Consider the following 14,606-nt stretch of genomic DNA (forward strand, 5'->3'; position numbering starts at 1 on the left):
GTGCTGGCCTGAAGTGGTTTTGGTGTTGTCAGCAGCAAGTGGGAGCCCTGTAGGGGCTGAGCTCTGCAGCCCCAGAACCCTGTGGGAGCCTGAGGTGAGACAGGAAGTGCATAGGTGTGCGGGGAACTGCCGTGCGGGGAGCACGAGGCAGCAGGTGCTTAACTCAGGGCCACAGACCCAGGAGGCTGTGAGAAAAGTGGATATACAGAGTCTGTGTGCTCTGCTTTTTATTTCTATGTTGTGGTTTGGTTTCTGAGTCCATCTGTGTCTCAGTGTGATTTTAGTGATGGAGATAAAGGTGAAAAGGTTTTATGAAGAAGTTTTACATTTGGTTGCTGGTAACTAATTAGAAAGACAAGCATTGACGTTGAAATGTTTAAAAATTCTGTTTCTGTCTGCTAATGTCTCCATGTGGTTCATGATTTAAAATGAAGCAACCTCTGTGTTCCATAGGCATCTGGTTTGCTTCCCAGGGTCCTCATACTTTTGTAGCTGTCTTCAGCATAATGTGAGCTGGGGAGGACTTTGTCCCTTTGCAGATGGGCTTCCTCTCACATTAGTGACCAGGGCACGTTTGTTGAAAATATGTTTCCTAAATGGTGGCAAAGATGAGGTTATGCTCAGTGCAAAAATACCTTCACTGGATGGGTGTTTGGATAATGAAATACCTACACCACTTGAATTCACATTTCTATTTAAAATGGAATGGTTAGTTCCAAACTGTTGGTGAAGATAGTAGTATATCTGTAACACAGTTATCTGTAACTTAAAAATGTGTGTCGCTGTGCTCATTTCTGAAAGAGATAGGAATGGGTACACACATACGTTTGGGTACACATACGTTTTTGAAAAGTAATCTTAATCTGTATAATCCCAGTTTTACTCAGATTATAATCTTAACCTTCTTTCTAAATCATGGCTATTAGGATTTCTTTTGCTTAACAGAAAAAGCCCTTTTCTGTTCTCTTTTGAATTATTGGTGCCTGAAACAACAGGGTGTTAGCAGTGCCATGCCCCACTGCTCAGGAGCAGTCTCATCTGGAATCCTCAACCCAAGGACAGAAGTGTCCCTCACAGCTCCTGACAAGAAGCCTCCGCCTATACTTTTGGTAGTAGCATTCTCAGGAGAGGGACTGTATCCTAAGCTTTCGGTCTCCCAGAAAGACAAAGGGGTGTCCATGGCCTCCGACTGTGTGCTTGCTCAGGTGTGAGTTCCCTTGTGTGACATTCCTGAATCTGCAGGAGCATGGGAAGGGACTGGGGAGGGACAGAGATGCTGTTAGGGTTTGAAAAGACTGGTGGGATTGGAGTTTCAGTGGCGACTTCTCTGCAGGGGGCCTTTCCCAGGTCTGCAAGTGTGGAGACCCACATCACCTATATCGGACAGACCCACATCTGCTGGCTGTGGCTCAGGAGCCTGGCAGGGATGGGGTTTGTGCTCCTAAGCAACTCAGCCCTGCAGAGAAGCAGCCAGTTTTTGTTATTTGAAAGTTTGAGTAAACTTCAGTCATAATCCCTTGTCTCTCATGTTCACCCTCTGTTTTCCCTTGAGGGCTCCACGATTCGGGCTCTTTCATAACTCAGGTAAAAGAGGGAGTGTGTAACACTGGGTTTTAAATTTAAAATGAAAAGAATAGGCTTCTTTAACATCAGAAGCTTTGCTGTTTTGCTTATTCATATAGAACTTAGGGCAAAAGGAAAAATCTATAGGTTAATTCTTTTAAATAAAATGTAGTGATTGTGCATTTGTATTTGTGGATGTGGGTATCTCTTCCTAACATGGCTGTGAAACTCGGGTTCCCGGAGTGGCTTTCCTTCCTTGGGATGCCTGCTGTGGTGGGGGTGTTCCTGCAAGATTGTTGATCTGGGAGGAAAAACCACCCCAAATGAGGCTGCAGTGGCATGGGGGGGCTGTTATGTTCTGTGGATAGCTCCCCTTTAAAGTGGATACTCCTTTTTTTTTGTTCTTAGGGCATCGTGCAGCAGTTTCTGGTATTGCTGACAACCAGCTCTGATGAAAGTCTTCGGTTTCTTAGCTTCAGGTTGGACTTTAATGAGCATTACGAAGCCAGAGAGCCAAGGCTCCGAGTGTCTCTGGGCTCTCGAGGGCGGCGTGGCTCCCACACGTGAACCCTTCTGTGTCCTCACAGGGATCTATGGACGCTACTACTTGCATTATGAGACATAAACATTCACATTTAAATCCTCAAGGCCACTGGCATGCTACAGACGCCTACTGTTCCTGCCCACAAGTACTTCAGTGTTTTCAATGGCATGGCGTCTGATAGAATCAAAGTCATGTTTTTATACATTGGAAAGTTGAATATATTTGTAATATCACTAAGTTAAATAGGCTGGTTTGCACTATTCAAATTTATTTTTTAAAGTCTTCATATTTAAGAGATACCACACTTTGTTGAGGCTTCATAAGCTCTCCATGATATAATTTATATTTGTCATTTTTTAAGAAATCACAGTTGCTTTTAGAGGAAATTAGAGCGAATGGATGTTCATCAGTTAAGATGGTAATGTCATTGCTATTTTTTTAACATCCTCCTTAGAGGCAGTTTTTGTTATATAATCAAATTAAATTGAAACAGAATGTCCCTTCTAAGAAAATATATAGAGCATTTTATTTTGGTTTGTAGTGTGTAAAATATTAACCTCTGTAAGAACCTTTACACGTTTATCTTTCTTTCAAAGTTTATCTTCTTTCAAAGTTTACATTTTTATATTTAATTTACTCTTTCCGATAACTTCTAAAATTAATGTAGAGCCTACATAGGGGTCATGAACAGAAGACCCACAAGCCTCCATTTCTTGATCTGTTGGCTGAAGTGATATGTAAATACGGATGACTACAAAGTTAATGAACTATTTTATTTTCAAATTCTGATAAGCATTGGAAAGAAACTGACTTGAATAATGAAGATTTCCTTTTTCCTTGCCTATTTTTTCATTGTAAATATTTATATACTACTGACCAGATGTGGGGGAAACTGTTTTTTGTAAAAATGTCATATCAAGTCACATAAATCTGCCTTTATGGTGTTGCATAAGTGAAACTTATAGAATTAAAAGCAATTATCTTTCAGATGTATCGGCTCTTCTTTGACTATTCTGTGAAGACAGCGAGGTCACCCTCTAGGTTCGCAGGCCAGGCTGGCAGTTTGTCAGGAGTTTGTCACGCCAGTGCATGAGCTGTGCCGTCCATGAAACCTGGCATGTGGACTGGCATGAAACCTGGCAGCCCTCAGGGTGTGGCCAGAGGGGTACCACCCCCACCCCCTTTTTAGCTGTCTTAGGTTCCCGTCCGAGGCCCTTTAAAACCAGAGGAGCAGTTCAGGTGCTGGCTCTGCAAAGATGAAATCTGTGGTGAAGGCCAGAACTTTTTATGGTACCAGTTTTAGTTTAAAAATCTGTAAAATTGGAAATTTGAAGCAGTATCTCTACTGGAAGTTTCCCAAAACTGATGATGTGTTGTGTACAGGTTCCCCCACCATCCCAAAGTGGACACTTGTAGGCAAACTTTGGCATGCCCGAATGGAGTAGGTGAAGGAGCATTGCCATGGGCTCCCGTAGAGGAGTGTTTGCATGCTCCCAGACCCCAAAGTCACCTTCCTCAGGCTTTCCTGAGGACACATGCTGCCAACAGAGGCACAAAATCAAGAGAAAGCCTGGATAAAGGCTCTGGCAGCTGGGCACTGAGATGCGAGTATGTCCCCAGAGGGCACTGGGTGCCGAGGTGCCAGCGTGTCCCCAGAGGGCACTGGGCGCCGAGGTGCCAGCGTGTCCCCGGAGGGCACTGGGCGCCAAGATGCCAGCATGGCCCCAGAGGGCACTGGGTGCCGAGGTGCTAGCATGGCCCCAGAGGGTGTGGGAACTACCATCCCTGCCACTCCACTGCTGCAGATCCAGTGCTGGGCCTTCTGTGTGCTTCCTGCCTCTCTTCATAAAGCGAAATCCTCTTGGAATGGGTACTGATGGAGGTCTTTTGTAACGCCCGAGTGATATGACACAGACTTCTGAAAACAGGGGCCACCTGTATTTCCCAGAGAGATGTCCCGAAGATTTTTGACCTTGGAGTCTGTTTTTTTTAAAAGGCCTTTCTCCTCTAGTCCTCAGTAGAACCCACTCTGAAAAAATGCTGATCCAGATCTGGGGATTGAGACTCTGTCAGAGCCCAGGAGCTTGTCAAGTACTCAGGCATGGTTTGCAAGTTATGGAGGCACTGTCTGATAGGGTGCCCCGGCGGGGGGTGGGGGGGTGGGGGGCAGCAGAGCCCGAGCACGCTGTCTAAATTGACATGGCCCTGCGAGAACTCATTCTAGACCCCACTGGAGGCGTTGCATGAATGGGCAGGCCTGGCCCAGAGCCATCATCATCAGTGATGACTCGGGGCTCCCACTTGGTGAGTGAAGTGGGAGAGCTCATAGCAGGCAGTGGGGAGTTGTCTCTGGAGACCTATATCCTGGTGTGGCCGTGGGAGGGCTGCTGCTTCATCCAGAGAATGATTGTGCTAACCTTCCAGGGTGGTTGTAAAGATCAGAGATGACTGCATTGAGTCAGGCCCTTAGCAGTTTCTTCATAAAGAGAGCTCTGTGATCCTGGTGGAGGGGAGCCTTTGCCCTGGGCAGCTCACGTGAGTCCAGCTTAGCTTTCCTGCCAGTGAGGGTGCCTTTTACTGCCCAGGAAGGTCAGGTACTGTGGCTGCAGGCTAAGTTCATCCCCAGATAGAACTTGTCTCCCACAAGTCCTATTGGGTTGATGGGCTTGACTGAAGAGGGAAGGGTGCCGTCTCTCCTTCTTGTGTACATGTATGTCACCAGCAGAACTCATGGCATCGTGATTCTCCTTGTCCTATGGCTTCATAGGACAGAATGGTACAGGCATCATGAAAACCCCACTTACTAGGAAGAAAGCACTTTTATCAAATAACCATGGTCATACTCAAGGGGAGTCACAAGGCACAAAGTCTACATGAAGAGTGTTACCAGGAAGTATAGCATCTGGGGGTCATGTGTGCAGCAGAGCTGGTGGTTGGTTTAGTGACCTGTGGTGAGCATGACTCCTTGTGGCTGGGAATGCTGGTGTGAACGCTATGGCCACAAGCAGTGAAGACGAGCCTCCTACCCCAGTCGTCCCGGAAGACTTGTGTAAGCTGAGCATAGCTGGCTGGGCCTCGGTAAGCAAGAGGATGCACCACCGTGTTATGTGCATTTAAGTGGACAAGGGGTGCGGAGTGGCATGTAGGAATTTAGAATTCAGAAATAGTGGTATTTACAGGTGTGTGGAAATAAGTGAGTGCAGCTCAAATGTGAAAGCAGAATTGGTAAGTTCTGTGTTGGTGACTCAGGCTGAGTTGCTCAGGTCTATTGGACTTGGACGTGGTAGAAGGTGCGCTCTGGCCTGCTCTCTGGCCTCCTTTTGGAAGATCACTTCCCGTGACTCTGCTCAGTTTCAACCATACTGGCTCACTGACACTTTTTGGTGGGTGGGTTATAAACAACCATTTGCTTTTCTACTTTGCTTATGAGACTCAGATTTCTGAATTCCAAGCTCGTTTTTTTTCTAGAAAATCATGTTTTCATTTAGGCTTTCAAATTTGTTGGCATTAATTTTTATACTGATGCCTGAAATACTTATATTTGAATTATAACCCTTTCATTCCTAATATTACATATTCGTATTTTCTTTTTCCTTCATGATCACTTTTACCAGTGGAATTATAGCTTATGTCTTTCAAGAATTATCTCTTGATATTACCATTTTACTATGTATAGATGCCATTTTTTGCTTTTTTTGTAATTTACTGTTCTGTATTTAATGCTTTTCCTCTTCCTCGTTTGGTTTATTTTTTCCTGAATTGAATGCTAATGGAATTTTTTCTTGTGCTTCTGATGGAATCATTCTCTGCATTAACTTGAGTTACATCACAGGCTTTCGTGGGGTGCTTTTCTATGTCCTTAATTCCTAACTAGTCCGTGATTCTCTTATTTCCTTCTGACTGGATATAGGTACAGTTCAGAATGTCTAGGAAGTTTCCTTTTTTTCCCCTCAATTTTTTGTTTCTGAAAAAGAAGAATAGAAAAAGATGCAGAAATTTGTCATATATCAAAAATCATATATCAAAAAAGAAAATGCTACTATGTATGAAGTGGTAGGACACAACAGAAACATCAGTGGACTAGAACAAAGTATCCAAAAGCTGGTGTTTGTCATGGGTCCTTAGAGTCTGTGAAGGTTCACTTCAGAGATATGTGAACTGATTACTCAACAGATGCTTTGGGGTAAACGGCTTTGGACAAACCATTTGGAAAAAAAATTAAGAGCTTTACCTCCTGTGGCAAAAGAAAACACATTCACCTACAAATGCCATTCACATTGTTTCTGATGTTACAAAGAGAGCTGCTATGAACAGGTGTGTAAGCTTCTTTCTCTGAGTAAATGCCGTTATTTCTCTGGTGACTAGGAGAGGGAACGGCTAGACCATCTATGGTAGGTTTATGGCTGAGGTGTTCAGAGACAGGCCACTGTGGTCAGAGTGTGTCACTGTCTCTAGTTGCTGCCCATGCTTGTCCGCGCTTCCCAGAGTGCCCTCTCCACACGAGAGGTCCTCACAGGTGTGTGGTGCCATCTCTCTGGTGTCTAATGACATTGGGTGTGTTTTCATGTGCTTATCTGCCATGAAATTGTGTCTGTTAAAATATTTGCTGATGTTTTTATTGGGTTGTTTTCTTACAGAGTTTTGAGAATTGTTTATGTTATGTATCTGGATATAAGTCTTTTATCATGTAAGTGATTTGCAAATTTTTCCTCCCAGTTTCTTTTTTAAAAACTTAAGCATCTATCAGGCTCTGTGCTTGAGTGGAGAAATTTTTATTTCAGCCCATGGTGTCGACAGTCTCCCATAGGTACAGTGTGCAGGGAGAAGAATCCAGACAAATGACTATACATAGAGAATCAGAACAAAGCTGCTACTCTTTTTTTGTTGTTGTCATTTTAACCACAAAATGAAACTTGTCCGAAAAAGCGGTATCTATGGATTAGCCTGCAATTAACCAAGAGTCATCACTATGACTATAGTAGTTTTCAATTGTTGTCAACTTTAAATCATAACTATTTGTTTAGAGCTGCCTGTCCATCACAGGTGGCTGTTGAGCACTTGATATGTGCCTATTCTGAATTGAGATGTGCTATAAGTGTAAAACACACTGCAAATTCCAAATATTTAGTATGAAAAAAGAATGTAAGATAGCTCAATATTTTTTCATACAGCTACATGTTGAAGTGCTATTTTGTATATGTTAGCTTAAATAAAATAATATTAAAATTTCACCAGTGTGTTTTATTTATTTATTTTTTTTTACTTTTTTAATATTGTTACTAGAAAACTATAAATTATGTATGTGTCTCCTGTTTATTTCTGTTGGATGATGCTTTTTCTGTTCTCAGATTCTGTTCAGGACACCACATAACATTTGGTTGTTATATCACGTTAGGCTCCTTCTGACTGTGACAGTTTCTCAGGCTTTTTTCTTGTTTTTCTAAGGTCTGGACAGTTTTGAGGAGTACTGGTCAGATATTTTATAGAATGCCCCAACTGGGTTTTGTCTGATGTTTTTCTCATGATTAGTGTGGGGTTATAAGCTTTGAGGAGAAAGACCACAGAAGTAACATGCCCTTCTCATCACACGGAATCCAGGGTGCAAACTGCGAATGCGGCTCATCACCGTGAATGCTGACTGACCCTGATCACCAGGCTGAGATGGTTTTTCATCCTGTGCTCTTCAGGAGGAGGTCACTGTGCAGCCCACATTTAGGGAAGAGGAGTTCTGTTCCACCTCCTTGAGCGGGAGCACCTACATAAATTATGTTAAATTCTTCTGCATGGGAGGTTTGTCTCCTTATATAACTAGCTAGAGATTAATCAGTTCCATTTATCTTCCCAATTATGGAGCTTTTGTTGTCCTTGATTTTCTCTATTGTCCTAACGCTTTTTATTTTATTGATTTCTACTCTGATCTTTATTATTTTTCTTCTGCTTACTCTTTTTTTTCCTTGAGATAGAAGGTAATTGATTTAAGATCTTCTTGTGCATCCTACAATTTTTTTTTTTTTTTTTAAGATTCTGTTTATTTATTCATGAGAGACAGAGAAAGGCAGAGACACAGGAAGAGGGAGAAGCAGGCTCCTTGCTGGAAGCCCGACATGGGACTGGATCCTGGATCTCCAAGATCAGGCCCTGGCCTGAAGGTGGCGCTAAACCGCTGAGCCACCTGGGCTCCTCGCATTCTACAAATTTTAATGTGTTCTTCATTTTTTTTCTTTTCAAAATACTTTCCAGCTAACCCATAGGTCAGTTTGTCACTTGGTTTCCAAATTTTTATGGAATTTGCATATACCTTTCTGTTACTGATTTACAATATAATCCCACTGTGGTCAGAGAGAACATACTTTATATGAGACTAAACCATTTAAATTTTTTAAAAGATTTTATTTATTAGAGCACAAGCAGGGGGAGTAGCAGGCAGAGGGAGAGAGAGAGAGAGAAGAGGTCCTTTACAGAACAAGGAGCCTGCTAAGGGGCTTGATCCTAGGACCCTGGAATCATGACTTGAGCTGAAGACACACTTGAGTGACTGAGCCACCCAGGTGCCCCTCCATTTAAATTTATTGATATTTGTTTTATGCCCTTAGATAGGGTGTATAGTGGTAAAGTCCTGGGTACACGTTAGCAGAATGTTTATTCTGCTGTTCTTGTGTTCTGTGAAGTCAGGATAAGGTGGTTGGTTTAAGCCTTTTGCATCTCACTAATTTTGGTCTACTTCTTGATTTATGAGGTTGGGTGTAATCTTTTCACTATAATTCTGAATTTGTCTCCTTGAATTTCAGTTTTTGCTTTATATTGTTAGGTTCATAAGTATTTAGGATTATATTTCCTGGATGAATGGACCTCCTTTATCACTGTAAAGTGACCTTTGCAATCTCTGGTAATATTCTTTGCCTTGAAATATACTCTGTCAATATTATAGTCCTTCCAGCTTTCTTTTCATTTGTGTTAACATGGTATAACTTTTCCATCCTTTTATATTGAACATATTTGTGACTGTATATTTAAGGTAGATATCTTGCAAACAACATATAGTTGGTACACTTATGTTTATTGTTTTTTAATTCACTTGAACAGTCTCTCTTTTTTTTTTAAATTGGAATTTCTAGACTATTTGCCTTTAATGTGATTATTTATGTGATTGGATTTAAGTCTACCACTTTGCTATTTGTTTTTCCTCACTGTCAAGACAAGACTCTGCTTTGTACTCATTAGTTTTAAAGTTAGGGACTTCATTCACCAAATAACTAAGCATTTATGAGGTACCATTATTAATTTGTATGTTCAGAGTTATTAGAGAGGGTGGGCCTCCATTTCTGGCTAAGATGGAATAATAGAGACCAGACATATTCTGCCTGACACAAACCAAACCAAACGCAACCAAAGAAACTGGGTATGTCCAAGTGGAGACCATGTATACCTGGCAGTGGAGGATTGTGATACCTCAGATTTGGCAAACAACCGAGATGAGCCCTCCAGTTGCTCTGACTTACTACCTGGAGGAGGTCTGCAGTCTGCCATGCAGGGAGAGGGAACCTAGGCAGAACATGGAAATTTCTCTAACTTCAGTGCCTGTGGTTGTCCTGGGAAGCCAAAGCAGCTAAAGTTTATAGGATAGAGTGTCAGAGATGTTAACTCTGGATTTATGAGTCTGGGATTCAGAGGAGCTCTGTTTATCTCAGAGCTAGAGATAAGCATATGGAGATTATCAACATAAAAGGAGCATTTGAAGGCATGGGACTTAGATTACCCAGGAAGAAGGTATAGAGACGAAGATCCACAACTCAGCCAGAGGTACTCCCAACATTCAGAGGCCAAGCAGGAGCATGGGAGTGTTGGGGAAGCCAAGGGGAACAGCATGGTAGGAAATCAGTACTCAGCTCTTTTGAATGCTGCTGAAAGACAGTCGTGGATTCTGATAGAGAATTGATCATTGCATTTGGCAAGAAGATGATTTTGACAAGAGCTGTTCCATTGGAGTGCTCTGTATCAGGTTTTTGTTTGTTGGTGGTTTTTTTGTTTGTGGTGTTTTTTGAGAAGCAGCTTTTGGTGATATATGGTTTTTTCTCTATAATTAATTTCTATATGTCAAGTTTAAAGATTAATTATGAAGCCAGAAGACATGTTCCTACCTCCTAGTTTAAAATATGAGCATTTCTAATAATCTGGGAGCCTCCTTTGACTCTTCCTGTTTTCCTGCCCTCTCTGTGTAGATAAGTCGTCCTGACTCCTGTGTCAGTCACCCCCTGCTTTTCATTGTAATTTTGCCACCTGTGTTTGCACTGCCAAAAATAACAGATTGTTAATGGAATCTGTAATTTAGTATTTTGTTATTATTTTTTTAAAGGTTGACTTGAGAGCGAGTGAGCCGGGTGGGGGGCAGAGGGAGAGGGAGAATCTCCATCAGACTCCACGCTGCGCATAGAGCCCAAAACGGCACTCGATCTCACAACCCAGAGATCATCACTTGAGCTGAAGCTGGATGCTTACCTGACTGAGCCATGCAGGTGCCCCATGTAATTCAGCATTTTACATGTAGGGTCATATTGATACCTGTAACATAAGTCTCATGTTGAGAACTGACCTCCAGTTGTAACTGAAGTTCACATATTGCTCTAAATTATTCCAGTTTTTGGAGTCACCACAGTTCAGTCATTTTATTGTTCATGAGTGTTTGGATTATTTGCAATTTTTAGCTTTTACAAACATGGACGGACTTTAACACCAATCTGGCTGCTGACTGCTGCTGGCATTTCATGCTTTAACTTCTATTTCTTAACTGTTAATGAGGTTGGGTGTGTTTTCATGCAAATGCTGGCCATTGAGATTTCCAGCATGCGAATTGCTTGTTCCTTCCCTTTGTACTTTTTTGAGAGTTTCCTACCATTTGTTACTGATTTTTGGGGGTCTCATAATTCTATAAATTAGTCTTCTGTCAGTCCTAGATATTACAGATACCTTTTCTCAGCTTCTAGTATGCTTTCTTGGTGGTTGTCTTTTCTTTAAATTTCAATATAGACCCATCTGTTGGTCTTTGTTTTATAAAAATGTTGTATTAGCAAATGCCACATTTGTTTAAGAAATACATCCCAACTCTGGAATCAGGAAAGATACACATGTAATAGTTTTGTCTTCCTCATTTTGTTTTTAATTTACCTGGAATGAGTTTTTACAAATGGTGTGAGGTGGGAGACCAGTTCATTTATTTTCCATAAATGTGTTCAATTTCAAGACACCAATAATTAAGAAGTCTGATCTGAAATTCTGCTGTCATAAGCCAAAAATCTGTATATTCATTATTTTGTTCCGTTGGTCAAGTAGTGTCTCTTTGCATCAAAACAAGACTGACTTAATTTCTGTAGTTTTACAATAGACATCGATATCTCAAGGAAAGTACTTCAAACTTTTATTCTTCAGGAATCCCCCGGCTGGGTTGTGTGGGTGCCTCTGTCAGTGAAGTGGCTGCCTTCAGCTCAGGTTGTGATCTGAGGGTCCTGGGATCGAGTCCTGTGTTGGGCTCCCCGCTCAGTGGGGAATCTGAGCCCCCTCCTCTTGTCCCTCCCCCTCCTTGTGCACTTGTGTGCTTGTTCATTCTATCGAATAAATAAATAAGATCTTTTGTAGAAAAGAAAAAAAAAAAAAAAACCCTGGCAGTTTCTGACCTTTTTCTTTTCATATAAATTTTTAGAATCAAAAAAAAAAAAATTTAGAATCCAGTCCTCCCTCCCCCAAAAATATTGTTTTGAATAGGGTTGTACTGTCTATAAATCAGTTTGGAGAAGGTCAACTATTTACAATGATTATTTCAATCTGTGAACATTGTATACCTCTCTACGTTTACTTTTGTCTTAATGCCTTTCAACATTCTGTAAACTTTGTGATGTTTTGCACAACTTTTATTAGATTTATTCTTAGGGGCCTCATTGTAAAAATGCAATTATATTTTCTTTTCTTTTTTTTTTTTTGTATTTTCTTTAAGATGGAATTTTTACCTGTCACTGGTACACAGAAATGCACTTAAGTTTTGTATGTTGATTTTGTATCTACGAGTCTTGCTAAGTAATCGTAGCAATTGTCCACTCATCATAATAGCTTACATGTAGCTTTATTAGATTTTCTTCACATCTGTGCTGGGTCCCCCCAAAGCAGAGCAAGGGGGATTACTTACGTGAGAGCTTTATTAGGATAAATGCTGGAGAAGGACACTATGCGAAGGATTTGGTGGAGGCTCGTGAGGCCAGCTGAGCAAGATCCAGGTCAGATCCTCATGGAAGAGGGCTGAGGGGAGGAAGGAAGTCTGGGTGAAATGTCAGACTAGGGCAGTTCTGGGGAAGTGTGACAAGGCTTCAGGAGTTCCTGAGCCAGAGTTAGTTGTCAGAGGGGTCCTGCACATCCGCAGATGGGTGTGTGGTATCCGCAAGGCTGCTTGCAGAGAGCATGGCCTCCACGTGAAGGCCGTGGTGGATATCGGTGCGTGGTGTCTGGGCTTCAGATCAGTGACAGTCCTGGGGGTGAAGATCTGAGACACTCATGGCCTGTAGATGTGTTCCTCACACCTCTCTGGGGGCGCTCGCAGGGAGGGGTTGAGGGGGTTGCGCTGGCCTAGGGCTGGCCCTCTATCCTTAATTCTCAGGTGTCCCTCTGGCTGATGTTGGTGTCTTGCTGTATGGCTCAAGCTTTCGTTCCTGGGGAGGGATCTGAATCTGCAGCCCTACCCTATGGGCCAGGTTGTTGCCTTCCAAGGAGGTCAATGACTGGAGCTGTGCACGTGGGTTCCGTGGGTCCCTGCATATTTCCTTCTGTCCCAGCGTGGGTGCCATCCCACTCCTACCAGCTTGGTGGCTCCTCACCTGTCTGCAGCTGCCCTCCTAGCAGTCCTGGGAACTTTGCTGTCAGCGACACTGTGCCACGGAGCGGCTCTTGTCATCGTGTGCATGATACCTGCAGAGCCATGCCTCGGGGGCACTTGGCCTGCCCTGGGGAGGCGGACCCAAGTTCCCCATGGGGTACATGTGGCTCAGCCCGTGGCCATGGTTCACTCCCTGCTCCCCGAATCTCCCTCGAGGGGCTGGCCCTGGGCCCTCACGGGGTTTTCACCCAGTCCAGGCCACTGCCGTGTCATCATGGCCTCCTGCCATGCAGCCGCAGCTGAGTATCCAGGGTCATGACAGCTACAGAGGTCTCAGTGGGCAGACCGGGAGCTTCTTGCATGGTCAGCAGCAGACGCGCTGCCTCGTGCATTACTGCAGGACCAGGTAATAATTACTGAGGAGGATTGGACATGAGGGTCAGAGCCATGGAGGAGGATGATTGTGTGTGGTGTGTTTGAGATGGGAGCAGGAGGTGTGCTCGGGGGAGCGTGGTAGCATGTGTGCACATTGTGTACTTATCATGCATGTAATCATGTTTACATTTGATGTACATATGTAATTACATTTATGTATCAACATGCTTATGGATATGTGTATCAGCTTCTGTGCACAGAGAAGGACGATCTGTCCTGAGTGACAGGCGCCCTCTGGTTGTAGAATGGGACTCTTGTAGGCCCTCTTGTTCCTTCTTGAACTGTTTTGTGCCTCAAACGTTTTATTCTTTAATGACATAACAGATCACGTTCCTAAATTCGATAGAAGTAGAACTAGTGTTCAGGCTCAGAAGGCTTAGGGACGGGACCAGTGGTGTTGGAGAAGCTACGGGACACCGGCATCGAGGGAAGGAGACACGATGGCGGCTGCTTTGAACGGGGCCTTGCATGATGTGCTTTTGGGTTCAGGTGTGTCCTTGCAAGCTGTGCTGAAGAACAGACAAGATAAGATGTTTTCATGGACGTGTGTTTCCAGTGTGTCATCTCCCCACTTACTGAAAACACCTCAAGCCCTCTCGAGCTCATGTTGTACACCCCGTGGTCGGCTTGGGGTGTGGGAAGCCTAGCTGAAGTCCTGGAAGCCTGTTCTGTGAGCTGTATGTGGCCGGCCAGTGAGGCTGAGGGCTCTTCTCTGAGCCTCTCCCCCATCCCTGAGGGGTCTGGGCTCTACCCTGGCCTGGGGGCCTGAGAACCTCTTGGGTCAGTGGCTGGGTGAGTGTATGTCTGTATGCACCTTAGCATCACCTGGCAGTTGCATCCGCACGCATGGGGGTCTCACCTGGGACTGTCCCCTGGTCCCTGGCATGCAGAGGTCTTACCCTGAGGCTCATCTGGCCGTCCTCCTCCTCCTCCTCCTCCTTGCAGGAGGGAAGGTTTCCACACTTGCCCTGTGTGGTGCCCTGAGGGTGTTCACACCTCTAATCTGGCTCCTCCCTGATCATGATCCCGTCCGGAGCCCTACCCCTCAGCCTGTGGGGCCATCCAGTGGGGCTGTGACCTGCATGGGAGCCCGGGAGGGAGATGCGGCGGGGGGCAGGTCCAGCACAGGCGCTCCCCTGCTCGGGCTGCACCCTGGCCGCCTGCCTGGAGGGAGGTGCCTGCGCGCTGTGGGGCTCCAGGTGGGAGGCA

At 44.0% G+C, this 14,606-nt stretch overlaps 1 protein-coding gene across 4 annotated transcripts in view; it reads left to right on the forward strand.

Annotated features, from left to right (window-relative positions):
* Nucleotides 1–14,606, forward strand: part of TUBGCP3 (tubulin gamma complex associated protein 3) — an 88,509-nt gene extending 73,903 nt beyond the window's left edge. For 3 of the 4 annotated variants that reach the window (XM_041731032.1, XM_041731033.1, XM_041731035.1), the window contains one exon: nucleotides 1,972–3,096. In XM_041731032.1, the coding sequence (XP_041586966.1) occupies nucleotides 1,972–2,130 (159 nt within the window). In that variant the 3' untranslated portion in view covers nucleotides 2,131–3,096. Of the gene's footprint in view, nucleotides 1–1,971; nucleotides 3,097–7,705 lie in introns of those variants that run through there. The other variant, XM_041731034.1, reaches the window with a different exon arrangement.

The sequence above is a fragment of the Vulpes lagopus genome, chromosome 16 (genome assembly GCF_018345385.1).
Source record: "Vulpes lagopus strain Blue_001 chromosome 16, ASM1834538v1, whole genome shotgun sequence".
Classification (NCBI taxonomy): domain Eukaryota; kingdom Metazoa; phylum Chordata; class Mammalia; order Carnivora; family Canidae; genus Vulpes; species Vulpes lagopus.